This window comes from Anser brachyrhynchus (genome assembly GCF_964034855.1).
Source record: "Anser brachyrhynchus genome assembly, chromosome: 2".
NCBI classification, from domain to species: Eukaryota; Metazoa; Chordata; class Aves; order Anseriformes; family Anatidae; genus Anser; species Anser brachyrhynchus.
In genome coordinates, this window is record NC_137695.1 from 17,451,669 (window position 1) to 17,467,749 (window position 16,081).

The 16,081-nt window shown below is 39.2% G+C and overlaps 1 protein-coding gene across 11 annotated transcripts in view; it reads left to right on the plus strand.

Moving 5' to 3' along the window:
* Positions 1–16,081, plus strand: part of MPP7 (MAGUK p55 scaffold protein 7) — a 152,488-nt gene that overhangs the window by 39,941 nt on the left and 96,466 nt on the right. For 8 of the 11 annotated variants that reach the window (XM_080583312.1, XM_080583321.1, XM_080583320.1 and 5 more), the window contains 2 exons: positions 1,605–1,771; positions 15,958–16,076. In XM_080583312.1, the coding sequence (XP_080439438.1) occupies positions 1,735–1,771; positions 15,958–16,076 (156 nt within the window). In that variant the 5' untranslated portion in view covers positions 1,605–1,734. The remainder of the gene's footprint in view (positions 1–1,604; positions 1,772–15,957; positions 16,077–16,081) is intronic. The other 3 variants (XM_080583322.1, XM_080583313.1, XM_080583314.1) reach the window with 1 other exon arrangement.

A 16,081-nucleotide genomic window follows, 5' to 3' on the forward strand; every position in this document is an offset into this window, starting at 1 on the left:
CCAACCCACAACCAAAACCATCCCTAAAACAATTATGATAGATATGTTTTGAGTTTTATTCATTCTGTTTAATAGTAGAAGAAGTTATCTATCGCTGTAACTTTTGTTGTGCTTATCTTCTTTAAAAAATATCCAGAATCACTGGGGTTTGAAAGCTGACATGCAAAATGTTTCTTCGGGTAAAATGTTTAGGGGGAAAGGAAAAAAAAAATTCAAAATGTTGCCAGACTATTTAAACTATAGGCTTACACATAGGTACAAGTTAACAACTAGTTTATATCTAACAATTGATTTAAAAAGGAACAAACAAAATCTTATGGATGGCCCTTAATATGTTGCAGTAGTTTTTAGCAATGTGTGGATTTCTTCTTTTTTTTTTTTTTTATTGGAGAAAGAAACTTTTGAACAGCGTACAGTGTTTACAGCACCTGTATATTACTCTTCCATGAGACTGTTGCCAAGTACAAATGTGTCCAAAATATGCACTTTTGGAGCCAAGATGACTTCAAAAGTCATTCTGATTAATATGAATGTGTTTAAACAAAACAAACAAACAAAAACAACAAAAACCAAATCAGCAACAGCAGCAGCAAAATGCTCTCTTTTTTGTTTAATTTCTTATGCTAAGGCAGAACTATGCTGGTTTCTTTCTTCAAGGACACTTTGTTTTCTGAAATCTGGAGAAAATACTTTATTTTCTGTAAGCTTCTACTTCACCCTCTCCATTCCTTCTCCCTGCAAACACATCAGCCCCTGCCCTGCTATTAGTAAACATTTCCAGTCTTGTGAAAAGAGTTTGAGTTTCTTTCAGTTTTATATTTTAACATACCCGAATTTAAATATGTTCACTTACATTTGAAATTGGTTCATACTTTTGTTACATTTTCTCTGAATTTTCCTCAAGAGCTGGTTAAAACAAAATACCCAAATTTAATGTTTGTAGGCCTATGCGATAATTAAAAACTGTTTTTTTTTTTAAAAAAAAAGTGACTTCATGGTAATGAATTACAGGAAAAAAATCTTTATATAGTTTGCGTGAGAATGATGAGAATGGCTCCATAAATCCAGTTGCCATTTACCCTGGATAAGTGTTAGCTACAGTCCTGATTTTTATAATTTCAGTTAAAATTTAGTTTATATTTCCAGATTACAAATAAAAATCACATGTCGGATTTTAAATGTACTGAAATGGATTGAAAGGAGTTTGAGTAGAAGCATGGAATAAATTAACATGTAAGCATTTTTTTTTCTGTGAAAAGTAGTAACAAAATTAGAGTGACTTAAATTATTCACTGTTTTTATTTAAAGAGCACTTTATTTCCCAAATACCTGACATGCTAGAGTTGGAGTATAATTTACATGAGAGAAATGTGTGAAGTTATTTTTACAGCGGGATGGGATTATAGACTAGGCTGAAGAAAACAAAACGTGTTTCACCTGGGGAAAAAACCTTAACAGTTCTATATAAATGCAAAGAGCTTTGTTGTTTTTGAGAGACTTAAATCAAAAGCTTATTTTGTGATAATGATTGGGTTTGGTTAGCTGCAGTAATTTACAGTTTAACAAAGTTCTTAATTGTAAAATTCTGTTTCCGTTCTTTCTAGGAGAAACGGGGAGATTGCATAAATCTTTGTAGACAACTTGGCTGCAAGCAGTTAAACCGAAATTAACTTCTGCCTCCTGGCCGCAGAGCACTAGTCTGACGTTCCTGCGTGATACTCTGCAGACTAAATCATGCCAGCGTTATCAACTGGATCTGGAAGTGACACAGGTACGCAAGCCAAGGAGTACTGCATGTTTCCTCCAGAGCTTATTTGTTAAGTCTACAGTCTCTGTTTCAAGAAATCATCAAATAAGATAATTAATTGTGGTCTTAACAGATGCGTAAGTTAGCACTTTAAACATAACCTTTTCTTCCTGAAGTTAATGTAAGTATATGGAACACCGCAGGTTTAATAAAAATAATAAATTACTTTTTAAAAGTCCCACCATCCTCTTCTCCCTATCCTCAGCCCCCAAACAGATACTAAATATGGATCTGAAGAATTTGGATTCACCTCAGAGTGGTTCCTACAATGTTAACTTTAAAAAGGAGGAGAAAAAAAGATGATGATATCATACATGCCTTAATATTTGCAGCAGTCTAGACTATCCCCTCTGTGAGTTAGTTATCAGCGGAGTTATTTCTGAACACAGACTACTTAGTTTTGACACTTCTTTAACAAATTAGGAGAAGAAAAATACTGTCTCAAGTTCTCTTCCTTCCTTTGCCTTCCAAATCAGAGTCCAGTTCCTATCACTGAGTGCAGGCAGTGGGAGTGCAGATATGTAGCTTTCTGTAGTTTTAACCTTCTTTGTAGCAATAGTAAGCTACATTCAAAGGTTAAATCTAATCTTGCTGTTGTGTGCTATCTCTGGCAATATTTTTGTCTCTGTTTTAGGGACAAGTGAAGTTAGTATTTTTTCTCAAGGGTGTTTGGTAAATAGGTCATCCCACTGAGATTACAATTGAAAGATCATTGCTTTCCACCTCTCTGCTTGTTATTCTAGATCATATAGTTTTATGCACAAGAAGTAATAGCAAGATTTTGAAAAGGAAGAGGGAGATTGCAAGTCAGGAAACCAAAAATAATGTAAGGAACTTCATTGAATATTACTTTAAATAGACTGCAGAGTGCAGTGATCTTTTTTTTTTCCCTCACACCTCATGTACATGTGAAAAGATGAATTGTAAGAATTTGTTCTTGTTGTTTCTTTTACTTTTTCTCCCTTAATGATGGAGGGACGTGTGTGTTCCTGTGTTTGAGGGATTAGACTACCATCTTCCCAAATCCTACCTCTATCTACCTCACTTTTCTTCTCCATGGAAATATGTGCTTCACTTCTGTCACAGTTGAAGCTATTGAGTATACTCAAGCTGAATTTTGGAAGATGTTGTAGTCTAACTTAGGTTGATTTTCCACTGTGGAACTTTCCTTCCTTTATCACACAATCTTTTGTGTCTTTCCAAAAACTGCCTTATTTTTTTTTTAATATTACATGGCCAAATGTTTTCTGAAGTCTCAAGAAAATTTTAAGATGAATAGTAGGAGGATGTGTGATGACTAGTGCCCGATGCTAATAATATTGCTAGTTTTATTATTTAAAGAATGTTAGTATGTCCAGAAAGAATAGCAATGGACATATTTTCCTAATAAAAAAAATTGTTTGAACAAATGGAAAAAAAAACACTGATGTTTAAATTGTGTGTCTTAGTGTCTCAAAACCCAGTCCTATTTGATGTCCTATTTACTGTCCTATTTGATGCGTGTGATACTCCAAGTACATCTTAATTAATTATGTGGGATAAAGCTCAACTGTCCTCCTTGTCCCATGAAATCTATAGTAGTAAAGTACGGTATGCATCATTAAGATCTCGCTTCTTAAATAATACTGAGTGTTTGTTAAATCCAGTTTGTTTTCCACTGCAAGGTATAAAATTGTTTTTTTAAATAAACATTTGCATTTGGAGGGAAAAGAGAATTCTTTCTTTCTTTCCACTTTCTTACTGCTTCTCTTGAAGGGCATGATAGGTATTAATGTGTGTTTTTTTTTGTGTTTTGTTTTGTTTTTTTTTAATGACTACATCAAACTGTGCTCTCTGTCCTGGTTATAAGACAAATGTTTTCTAATCTGCAGCATGATCCACTTCAGAGCCCTGTTTTTCTGGTATAACTCTCATACTTAGACTAAAAAAAACAAAAAACAAAAAGATACACTAAAAAATGGATATTTTCTTATTTTTGCTGCTCCCTGTTGAAAGGTCGGTAGATCCCCTTTCCTCTTGCTCTTTCACCCTCACTGCATAAACTGGTGGTGTGTGTGTGTGTTCATAGAATCACTAAGGTTGGAAAAGACCTCCAAGACCGTCTGCCCCAACCATCCCCCTACTACCAACATCACCAACTAAAGCATGTCCCTAAGCACCATGTCCCACCTCTCCTTGAACACCCCCAGGGACGGTGACTCCACCACCTCCCTGGGCAACCCATTCCAGTGCCTGACTGCTCTTTCTGAGAAGAAATGTCTCCTAATTTTCAAACTGAACCTCCCCTGGCACAACTTGAGGCCATTCCCTCTAGTCCTGTCACTAGTTATCTGCGAGAAGAGGCCGACCCCCAGCCCCCCACACCTTCCTTTCAGGCAGTTGCAGAGAGCAATGAGGTCTCCCCTGAGCCTGCTTTTCTCCAGACTAAACAACCCCAGTTCCCTCAGCCGCTCCTCACAGGACTTGTGTCCCAGGCCCTTCACCAGCTTCGCAGCCCTTCTCTGGACACGCTCCAGGGCCTCGATGTCCTTCTTGTAGTGAGGGGCCCAAAGCTGAACACAGAACTCGAGGTGCGGCCTCACCAGAGCAGAGTACAGGGGGACGACCACCTCCCCGGTCCTGCTGGCTGCACTATTCCTGACACAAGCCAGGATGCCGTTGGCCTTCTTGGCCACCTGGGCACACTGCCGGCTCATGTTCAGGCGAGCATCGACCAGCACCCCCACATCCCTTTCCTCTGCGCAGCTTTCCAGCCACTCTGCCCCAAGCCTGTAGCGCTGCATGGGGTTGTTGTGACCAGAGTGCAGGACCCAGCACTTAGCCATGCTGAACCTCAGCCCATTGGCCTCTGCACATTGACCCATCCTGTCCAGGTCCCTCTTCAGGGCCTCCCTACCCCTCCGGCAGATCGACACTTCCCCACAGCTTGGTGTCACCTGCAAACTTACTGAGGGTGCACTCAATTCCCTCATCCAAGTCATCAATAAGGATATTAAAGAGGATGGGCCCCAACACTGACCCCTGGGGAACAAGTGTTGTTGCCTGCAATGTGCTGGAACTGCTCTGATCCAGGAGAGGAGTCAGTGTGGAGTGCTGTGGAGTTAGTTAGTTGATGGGGACCTAACAAAAACGTGCAGTTAGTGTGGGGAAGGTAACTTCCTTTAGTCTGTTTGCTGAGACTCTGTCTTATTAACACATTCAGACAAAACCCCAACGTAGCTTATTTCTGTATCTGTTCCACCCTGGTGAAGTAGAAGTAAACCTGGACTTGAAAACAAGTGATTGTTCACTGGGAACTAGTTGATAGAAATGCGTCATCTGTGAATGTCAGAAAATTCTTATGAAATGTTAAAATGGAAAGCATTCTTATCAATTACAGGTTTGTGTTTGCACCCACATTTCTACATACACACGTGCACACATTAAATAGTTTTACTTGTTGACAACAGGCAGGTGATCTTCTTAAGGCTTGTTGTCCCATCAGCATTGGGTCAAAATTATCTGAAAGCAACCATCTTGACTGAAGGGCTGAGCTCCTGCGTGAGGCTGCATCTGAAGCTTGATGTATTTCCGTGTTCCACATGTTTGAACTCAGCGTGCAAACCCATCACATAGAGTTCAAAGACTGAGAATGAAGATTTGCACGTGTGCAGGTGAAGCAAGTCTGTGAGATCTAGCGTTCACTTATTTGTTTAAGAAGATTTGTTTGCTTTCCTGGCTTCACAGTAGTTGATGGCAGCTTCCTTGCTGACTTTGGTGGAGCCAAGATGACATCATTGTGCTTTGTGAGGTGGTGTTTTAGTGTGAAAAACATAGTAAAGTTGTTACAGATTTCTTTCTTCACAGCCCTTTAGTGAGCTTGCTCAGCTGATGGGTTTCAAAATGCTTTTTCTGTTTGTCCTTAAAAACTAGCGCGAGAATGTGCAAAGCAGACGCTGTGTTAGTGATTCATGTGTTGTCAGCAGGAATATCACATGGAGTGGCCAAGTTTGGTCCCCAGTAAAACTGTGTGAGATTGCTTAAATATAATGAAAGTCAGAAACAGTTCTTGAATTTGAATATTTTAAGTTATAGACGGTAAAAATGTGCAAGGCTTACATTAGCTCCTTCTTGAGGACATATTAGCCGCTAATGCTGTGCCAGATAGTGTTATTTTTCCCCCAGTATTATAGGCATATAAAACTGAATACACACTAGTTTTTAAATGGGAAAAAATCACGTTTGTTGCTAACCGAATTGTAAGTTCCCATGGCTTTAATAGACTCCTGGTTTTGGTGTTTTCTCTTTTGTAATTACACAAAATAAAGCTACGAAGCTTGTTTGAAACGTTGGATATTTCTCTGTGATTCTCCAGTAATTATCTACACTGCTGAAGCTGCATGCCCTTGATGTGGATGTAGTGAATAACGGTACAAATTCTTTGCTAGACCGTTATGGTGATTTGATAGCTCCACAGTCCGTATCGGGTGTGTGCCAGTGACAAGGGAGAGCAATGCAAAGTTCAAAGATGATTTTTACAGTCACCTGGACGTTGAAAGACACTATCCTTGCTTTTACTGTTTTGGTACGGATGTGTTCCCTATATTTACTACTAACACACTTTAATGAGCTTGCCAGCTTTAGCATAATCTTAACTGAGTGGTTGATAACAAAACGGATAAAGAGGTGGAGAGAGGAAAGAAAAGTACCGACAGGCAGAGAAAGCTGAGGAGTTGACTGAGCCGAGAGCGGGACATGAGAAATGTTTGTCGGGGCTGAAGGGCGAATGAAGCTGAGGTGGCTGCAGATTTTAGCCTTTTCTACCAGTTGCTAGCAGGAGGAGGGAGCTACAAACCAGGGAGTTCTATTTTTACAGACTGCTTAAAAAATGCAATAAAATGGTGGCCCAAGATCTGGGGTTTTGTTGTTACGAGATGAAGAGAAAGGGAACTGAAGAGAAGGATGAAGAAAAGATCTGGGAGTAGCTGTTCCGCTGGAGGCTGCCAGCAAAAGGCTTGCGGGGCGGCAGAGACCAGGTCCAAGCTGCCTCTGCTTTGGCGCCGACGTGTGACGGGCCCAGCGGCCGGGTGAAAGCCCAGCACGCACGGAGCAGAGCCTCGACGTGCCCGCTGCGCACCGCAGCGCCCGGCTTGCGTGGCGGTGTGCCCTTGGCTGCGCTGCGATCGCACGGCTGCTTGAATTGCTCCCCGCCTTGAAACGCACAGATGCGGCTAGATTTCATGGCAGCCAGGACGTTAGCTGAGGCAAAACTTGCACCGAGTTACTAAATAGAGCCAATATTTTACCGTGCTTTCTTGAATTCTCCCCATCTCCAGCTGCCAGAGGCATTAAATGGCTTGTAGGCTAGCGTTAACGTGAAAGATGTGGGAAAGTATGAGGTGTATGGCTAGCTTTAATTGCTATCAGATTTAATTTTTAAAAATATAACTTTCTGGTATTGAGGAAAAAAGAGTATTTTGGTATCAACACATTTATGGTGAGTGTTGGAAAATTTGTTCAAAGGAGAATGAAATTTCTCTAAACTCTTCTGTTTTGGCGTAATGCTGTGTATTATGCTAGACTGATTCACCCGTGTGGAATCAGAAAATGCGTGCAGTTATATTTACTGGTGGTAAACTCCTTGAAACTGTTACAGTTCTTGGACACAAATTTAACTTCAAATGGTCTGGCAGCAGGAATGTAACTTTTTTTTTCTCTTTTTTTTTTTTGGTGAGCAATATGTAGTTCTGCGGTAAATTTGAAAGTAATGTCAGTCTTTATTGTTTCTAACCAAAGTCTTAAATGTATAGCTACTTTCGTTGGAGGAGAAGCTGTAATTACAGTGAGGGTTGACAATTCCCACTTCTGCCAAACGTCCTTTGACAAGAGCAGACTGCGATGCTGTAACGCACACGTGTAACTCTGCCAGAATCCAGCTCGGCTAGCGGAGCAGATTGTGTGCATTTACTGTCAGATGAAAGGTTCTGTGGCTTCTCAGCCCAACGTGGGGTCAAGTATTGCCTGTTTTAATAAAAGCTAAAGCTGTTAATCTGAAGGAAATTTAGTACTGCTTTGAGGTAGTGAGAAGCTTCCCTGCGAGCAGTTGTTAGTTGCTTGTTGTGGAACATGGGTTCAAGTTCGATTTTGCTTTTACGGTAACACATTGGTTAAAAACAAACAAAAAAACAGACAAAAAAGCAAAAGCACACCTCAGTGCAGTGTATATTTTAGGGGATGAAATACGAAATTTTGCCACTCCTAGTTTCCTTTTTTAGACTTCTCTTTGAGACTGCAGAGATGTACTTGACTCTTCTTTATATACCTATATAATTGTGTAGACTCGTAGACCAATATTTGTGTGCATGTGTGTGCTTATATGACTGAGGGGATGGTATAACTTCTTTTGAGCATTAAACTTTAAACTCAGTCATACAGTGAGACACAATAGTGCAAGGATAGACTTACTTTTAAGCATGTTTTTGGACATCAGTGCTGTCCATCTCCACCACATAGATTGTAGGATGTTGTCGTCCATTCTTAAGACACAGAATGGAAGGCCGAGCTACGTGGTAGTCAAATGGTCCTTCCAGTATTTTTAGGCACAACTGAGTTAAAAATAGTCTCAACTTCTGTTGTCAGAAGTCTTCATCCAGTCTCTTAATGAGATATGGCAGCCTCCTGTTGCAGATGTAAACCGCCACATTTAGGATTCCTTGCCACTCCTCCCTGCACCAGGTCTGTTAACCTTGCACACTGTGACCGAAGAGTTAAACATGCCGAGCATGCCCGGTAATTCTTTTTCTGACATCCTAGTGCTGGAATGAGTTCTTTCCTGACTGCCTGCCAGATACTTGCTATTGCCTCCTCTAGTGTTGATGAAGATCTAGATATAAATACTTCAGACTCCCCAGGCTGACGTCTGTACAAAGGACCAGTCAGTTAGTCAAGGTTATTCAAGGTGTCGTAGTATGCAGGCTTCTTTGGAGGAGCCAAGGGTTTTTGCAAACATGCACGTCAGATCTTTGTACGAGCTCGCCACAAGCTGCTCATTAATTTGGCTTGATAGGTCACTTTAACACAGCTTTATGTTTGTATTATTCCTGCAAATAATAGAGCTTCTTAATGCTCGTGAAAGTATTTTTATGAATTTTCAAAGTATCTTTGTTGATAGAGTGCCTCGTAAGGATATTTTGAGGGGTTTCAGTTTTGAACCAGGTTTCATGAGCTGTACAAGCAAGAACTCGGTCTCGCACTGTACGAATGCGAGTAGGGATCAACTGCTTAACTCGAATCAGAGCGCGCCGGTATGCGGTATGCTAAATCTGAAATACACATGTTGAGACAAATCCTAAAAGACCAATAACTGTTTCAAACAACTGCGGATTCTTTAGCTTCTGTAGCCAAGTTCCAAAACTAAAGACTTTTCCATTTTGAAGGAAATAATATTTTTAAAAGTGATGGGTTTAAACGATTGCTTACTTTCAGCGTTTTCTGTCATAATGTTGCTTTAAGGCGGGTTAACAAATTACTCTAGCTTGGAGGAATAAAAATTGGGTACAATTGTTAAGTCGGAATACTGTGCTGCCCTTACTGAACGTGTAATCTTGTTCTCTGAGGGTATGCGTTACAAAATTCTTGCTTTCATTAGCATAAAAAAATAGAACATTGACATTTTAATGAGTGCCACCTGTAACGATTTTAGCACTTTGCTTCTTTGTGAATTAGTAAAGAAAACAAAATAGACAGTTTTTCGGGGTGCTGATGACCTGCATGTTATAGTTATCTGGTTACTCAGTATTTCCTATTTTCTGGAAATTAGATTAAATGTTTTTATAGAACACTAAATTGCAAAATTTAAAAAAATGTATGTGATAGAATCATATTGAACAATTTTTCTTAAAGAACCAGTGATAAAGTCTTCTTGCAGTGTCAGGAAGCCTATACACTCCGGGGAATTAGGAACATACAAAGAACTATTTGTAGCACATCAGACTGAGCACCCAGTGGTCATCGTACAGCTGGAGTCTGATAGGGCAGTGGAGTATGTCTGTCCTAATCCGTATCTGCACAGAATGCTTTTATGTGAACGTGTGCATGGAGACTGATCTCAAACCCGAGAGTGAAACAACTTTCAATATTCGGTGGTGGTGACTTTGATTTTACTCTGCAGCAGCAGTGATGTCAGAACAAGGGTTTCTGTTGCAGGGCTGTTTGCTTTGTGTAAGGAGAGTGTTGTCTGATCCTTTATTGAACTGTAAAGTACAGTTCAAATGTGAAAAAATATCAGCTTCTTATAAAAGGCAGCAAATGGTGCTGATTATTTTACCTTTGACAAAGTGGAAAATTTAAAGGTTGGTGTGTCCCGTTTTATTAATACAATAAAATTTTACAGTGTTGTTCTGGGCTTAGATATATGTTCTTTAGTGTTTATTACCCCTCAGTTACAGTAAAAATTTTTGATTTGAAGTCTGGCATCGTTGTCCAGAATGCTAATTCAGGAAATTAATTAACATACGAAAGCAAACGCACATCCATTTGTCTCCGTTTTTTTCCCTATGCTAACCAAAACAAAGTTGGTGTTTTCTTGTAATATGCAGGAGTGATGGAACGCAGAGACCATATTTTTTATCATTTAGCGCTAGTTTATAGCTTCCACAGACTTGTCCTAATAATGAAGCTATGAAGGATATGACAAGAATGGTGATATTAAATTTCTCTAGACTAACAGTAAATTTTTCCATTCTGATGTCAAGAATGTAGAGCATCTGGAATCCGCAGTGTGAGTGGTTCAGTCCGGGAACACTTTCATCAATTGCTTAGCCATTTATTCTCCTCCTAGGAACAAGCAGTCTGCTATAGAATATAACACTCTGAAGGAAGCAATTTTCTAGAACTGGAAAAATTCTTTATGTCCTGTTGTTTCTGATTTAAAAGCTTTCCATTTCTTCTCAGTCTTAAATCTTATTGCATGCGCAAAGTTAGGTTAAACGTTTTTAAATTGGGATTGTCATTATTATACACTCTGTTCCTCAGATCTAATAAAACTAAATTGTATTAATTAAGCTTAGGAAAAACTGAAGATACCCTGAAGACGGGAGCTGCTTAGCTGTGTTAATAGAAAAAAAGTGTGAAATCTATCGATTACCTTTTTAAGCCGGGACAATGCTGTGTTTTCAAGCATACTTGGATTTTTCCCTTGAAATTGTTTCTTTAGTCCATGCTGGCAGAACGCTACAAGCCTTATTTTGCAACCTTTTTGGGTTACTCTGTGACTGCAACAAGTCTAAAATCTTCAGAGTGGTTTCTCTGTCCATGAAAAGCTGTTGTAAATTTTAGTTTTAAGATTCGTATGTGTATTAGGTTATTGACATGAATATAATTAGTAGGGATTATTTCTGTAAGCAAGGTTATCTAGTCATTGCTTTTAATTGCCTGTGTTTTTTTTTTTCTTGGGTGAAATAAACTTCATGGAAAGTGTATCGTATGTCTGGTGTTAATTTATTATATTTCTTTATTCTCGATGGAGGTAGTTGGGTTTCATAGGCTATCTAAGCACCTTCCAACATTCCCCAACCCCTTCCACTCTCACAAGGGTTTTATGTTATTACTGTGTGCAGTGCTTGCCCCTTTCAGTAGTGTTGCCATGCCACAGGTTTTACTTAGTTCACATCTTAGTTCATCTTAGGCACTGTGTCTAATTTATATAACACGAATATAAATATCAGCATACTGGTATCTAAAACTGGGAGTTCCCTTATTTATCTGGAGTTGACTCCTTTTACTGCCACTGGCTTAGGTGCCCATGTTTCATCTAGAAAGGGCCCTGTTTCCTCCTCTGATTCAATGATTTGGGAAAGTCCAGGGATGATTACATTGTGATGTGAGATTTTTTTTCCTCCGAGTTGTAGGACTGACTGGACTTGCTTCCTTTTTTATAGTTGCAAAATAGTCTTTCATCTCCATGCTTAAACTCATTGTTAATTTTTGTAATGTATGCTCAGGTCATTTGAGACCTCTGAATAAATGTTCTGCTTTTAAAAATAGAAGTAAATGAGTTTTTCTTGTGTAAGTCATGTTTACTTTACTGAATTTTGACACCTGAAGTATTTTGATACTAGAAAATCCCAGTGGACATGTGATTCCTTTTAAATATAAAACTTGCTTAAATTTAGCCAAACTAGACTAAAAAAAAAAAATTACAAGGACCTGAGTAGAATAGCAACATTGTATAAAAAAGCTTTTTTTTATTTTTTATTTTTTTCAAGGCTCTTTACAGTGTTGCCAACATCAGGCATTCAGAAAACCCAGGATTTTTTTCAGCTTTTTGTGATTTTTGTTTTTTAAAACAACTTCTAGAGCCTTTTAAAAACTTTTTTTGTGTGTGTGTGTTAGTTTAAATTGTAGGCATCTTTCAAAAAATGTGTGCAAAATACTTTTTTTTACTAGGAGGTCCCTGCTTTTTGGGTGACTTGGAGGTGTGAGAAGAAAGCATCACCCTGAGACTGATAGCCCAGCTGAGGGCTGGCAGCCACGCGCTTAGGACAGCAGCGTTTAGCTCTCGGTTGTGGAGCTGTGTCTCATCCCATGGCTGCTGCAAGGAAAATGCATTTTTAATTCCCATAGCAGCCCGTCTCAGTACAGGGGATATGCCTATGATAATGAAGTTCAGTGCAGCAGTGTTTCAATATTTCTAATTTCTACTGAAAGGATTTAAAAGCATAATAATAATAATAATAATCTGCTTTCAACAGCCTGACTGCAGTAAAACCAGTGAGCTACTTACACTGATTGCAGTGGCCTCTGGCTCTGGCCTCCAGAAGCACCTGAGATGCTATTTAGTAGCTTTAGGGATCGGTTTGAGGATGGGCTAAAGCAAAGTCTCCAGTATGAAATTTGGATTGCTTACCTTGCTGCATGGAAGCAACTCCACGTAGTGACAGCTGCAGGGCAGCAGAGACTTGATCTTCTACTGTTCAGGTGTCAGAAAGGTGGATGCGACAAGTCAGTGGTCATTTCAACGAGGCCGATATGTCTGTAGTCATCTGAAGGAATTACCAATTCATGGCAGTGTGGCAAATTTTCTGGTCCCTGTCCTTACCACAAAAGCACTTGCTTTTAAATCCCATTTGCTAGCAGTGCACCAGCCACTCTTGTCACTATTTCTTTGCGCTGCAGTACATCAGAACAATGCGTTTTGTCTGTCTGAGATACAAATAAAATGCCATGTTTTAGTTCTTAAGGAGTTGGTGCAAAGAAGAACAATACGCAGTTTTTCTTTATATATAAAAACCTTAATGCCCATCTGAGAAAATTTGATACCATGGCAGTGGGCACAGCAGAAGGAACAAGAAAAAAATACACTTATGTGAAGCTAAGCCTTCACATGTACCAGCACCTTTTGCTGCTGTCATGGTTGTGTTTAAAACGAGGGTAGAGCTGAGCTGGATGTTGGAATTTCACTATTTTAACTTTGGTCTTTACCATCTGCTCTCTCCAGCTAAAAACCTCAAGTCCTCTTCCTGCTGAAGTTTTGTTTGGCTATTTTATTTTATTTTATTTTATTTTATTTTATTTTATTTTATTTTATTTTATTTTATTTTATTTTATTTCTGGCCACATAATGCTTGGTTTCAAGAGGAGTCTAAAGAGCAGGCGAGCGGTGTTCCCTGGCACGCTGGGTGGCTGGGGCTCTTCTGCTGCAGAGAAGAACTGGATCCTGATTTTTTTCACTTTCAGGGTGAAAGCTACAAACATTGGACTGCAGAGGTAAAGCAGGGCAGCATTAGAAACATAACCATAGTATTGGAAAAAATGCACCTGCCTAATTTTCTCCATTGCTCCAGAAGAGCTGCATAAATGGGGTACATTTCCGTGGAAGCTAGCAGTAGGGCTGGTGAGGCAAAGCCACCCACTTCCCCAGAAGGGGCATTCAGGGCTCTAGGAGTAAATGAAGCCCACAGCAACTTTTGAGCTGGGTCTGAAAGCCGTAAGGTATGTAAGCACCTGCCAGATTACTCTGTCCTGGATTGCAGGCAGCTCTGTGCATAAAACCATGTCTCTTTACAAGCAGATTCAGTCTCACTTTGTATCGCTACTGTAAGAATTAGTCCATCAGGAACCTTTATTTTCACCGAGGAATTAATTATCAAAGGTTCAAGGGGCAATATTTATCAGCATAGAATATTTTGACAGTAGATGATATGTGAAATTTAAGCCCTTAATCTGTTGTGCATCTCTAATGTGAAGGGAACAGCTGAAGTTAGTATCTTCTTTCCTCTGAATGGCACATGTGAATTGTTCCTGAAGTTAGGCCACTGTGTAAGCTTACCTTGAATTTTTTATTCAATTTTTTAACAACCTTCAGGTTATTCAGAGGTAAATGCATTTGCATTAACAAAAGTGGCCATTTGCAGAAATGAAAGCTGAGTGTAAAGAAATTTTAATTATCTAAATGAATTTCTTAAGGACAAAGTAAATTGAATTAGTGATAACGTTTTTGCAGTTTTAATATTTGTTCTTCCTATGTACTTATTTCCTCACCTGAAGTTCTGTTGATGTCATTTTTCAGCTACTGTGATATCCAGAGAAACTCTGAATTTATTTTTATTTTTTCTTTTTAAACAAAGTGCTGAAATTCTAATAATCCAGAAAGCAAGAGCCAAGAGACCCATTCAGACTTCTGTTCCTTGGGTGTTTGTTCAGTCATTGGTGGAGTCTTGGTAGGCAAGACTTGGGTTTCTTTTTCTATCCATGCAAAATTGTAGTGGCTTGAGTTATATCCTCTTTTTACAGTATTTCTGAAGGATAAACAAGAGCAGATTTAAATAAAAGCAAGATTCTAAGAAAATGAATGTCAACCACCAAAACACTTGGACCACAAAAAGAATGTATCTGGAAGGAACGTTTTTTTTCCAGAATATTTTACTGAAAGGCAGTAAAAAGACAAAAATGTTAAATAATGGGATCCCGAAGGTGCTGTATGTAATTTTGAAAGGAGATATGTGGTGCCTGGAAAGGCTGTGAAATTATGTTTACTGGTAAATATTTGAGATCGAGTTTTAAGGAGATAATAGGCATAATAATGATAGGCAACCTATAACTCACAATAACGTTCTTTGCTAGTAGAATATCTTGTAAATCCGTCCTTGTGACGAACAGCAGCACTTACTCAGACTAAAAATAATAGCAGGACCATGTATCTTGGATCCCGGGAGACTATTGGTGTTTTTGTAGACAGCAGACAGGAGAAAAAGGCATTTTGTCCTTTTTACCCCAAGTAATCCCACTGGAAAATTAAACATGTGCTATGAATTGATATCAGCTCATGCCAGGTTACCTCCCTAAAGAGGACTGCTGCAAACACTGTTGCTACATTTCTTGGACAGCAGCTTGATGGCCTGTGTGCATGATGGATATTTTCTGCTGCATGCTACTGTGGAACACTGCGCTACTGTCTGCCCCTCGGAGCCCGCTGGTGAGGTGTGCCACAAATAACTGGGAGCAGCAATTGCTTTAACCCTGCGCAGAGCCTTGGATACCTGCAAATTAAAACTGTTACTGAAACATCGCTCTGGGGGGGTGCCTCTGGGAAAGCTGTGTTGGGTTTGTTTTTTAAGGTGTAGTGCTGCAAAACAGAGCGGTTCCTTTTGTCTTGCTATAGGCTCCTACTGAACACGGGATAAAAAAAATATTAAGCAATATATTAGCAAGAAATATTTAGAGAAACCACGAACCCTTTTTTAATGGACCACCCTATCCAGTTTCTGTTCTTTTAAGGAAGTTTTTCCTATTCATGACTCATTTCACTCTTTGGCTAACATCAAGGGAAATGGAATAACGATTAAGCAAAGGAATGTATGTTTTTTTCTCGTTTTGTCTTTTTTTTTAAAAAAAAAACCTTTACGAATTTTCTCTGTAACCTTGTGTAAATACATACGGATATAGAAGCTTGACAACTGTGACAAGGTAAAAAGTACACTGCTAATGCTTGCTTCTTAGTAATTTTTAAAAAATGTTCCTTTTGGTTCTACAAGTTAATGTTATGCTGGGTACTCCAGACTCCGTATTCAGTTAAAATGACATGCTCCAGGCAGCCAATTACACAGAACTGTTAAGTGAAATTAATGAGATCACCCCTAGATTACACTCTGTGTTTTATTTTCATTTTATAGGTCTGTATGAGCTGCTGGCTGCATTGCCAGCCCAGCTGCAGCCACATGTGGACAGCCAGGAAGACCTGACCTTCCTCTGGGATATGTTTGGTGAAAAAAGCCTTCATTCATTGGTGAAGGTAAA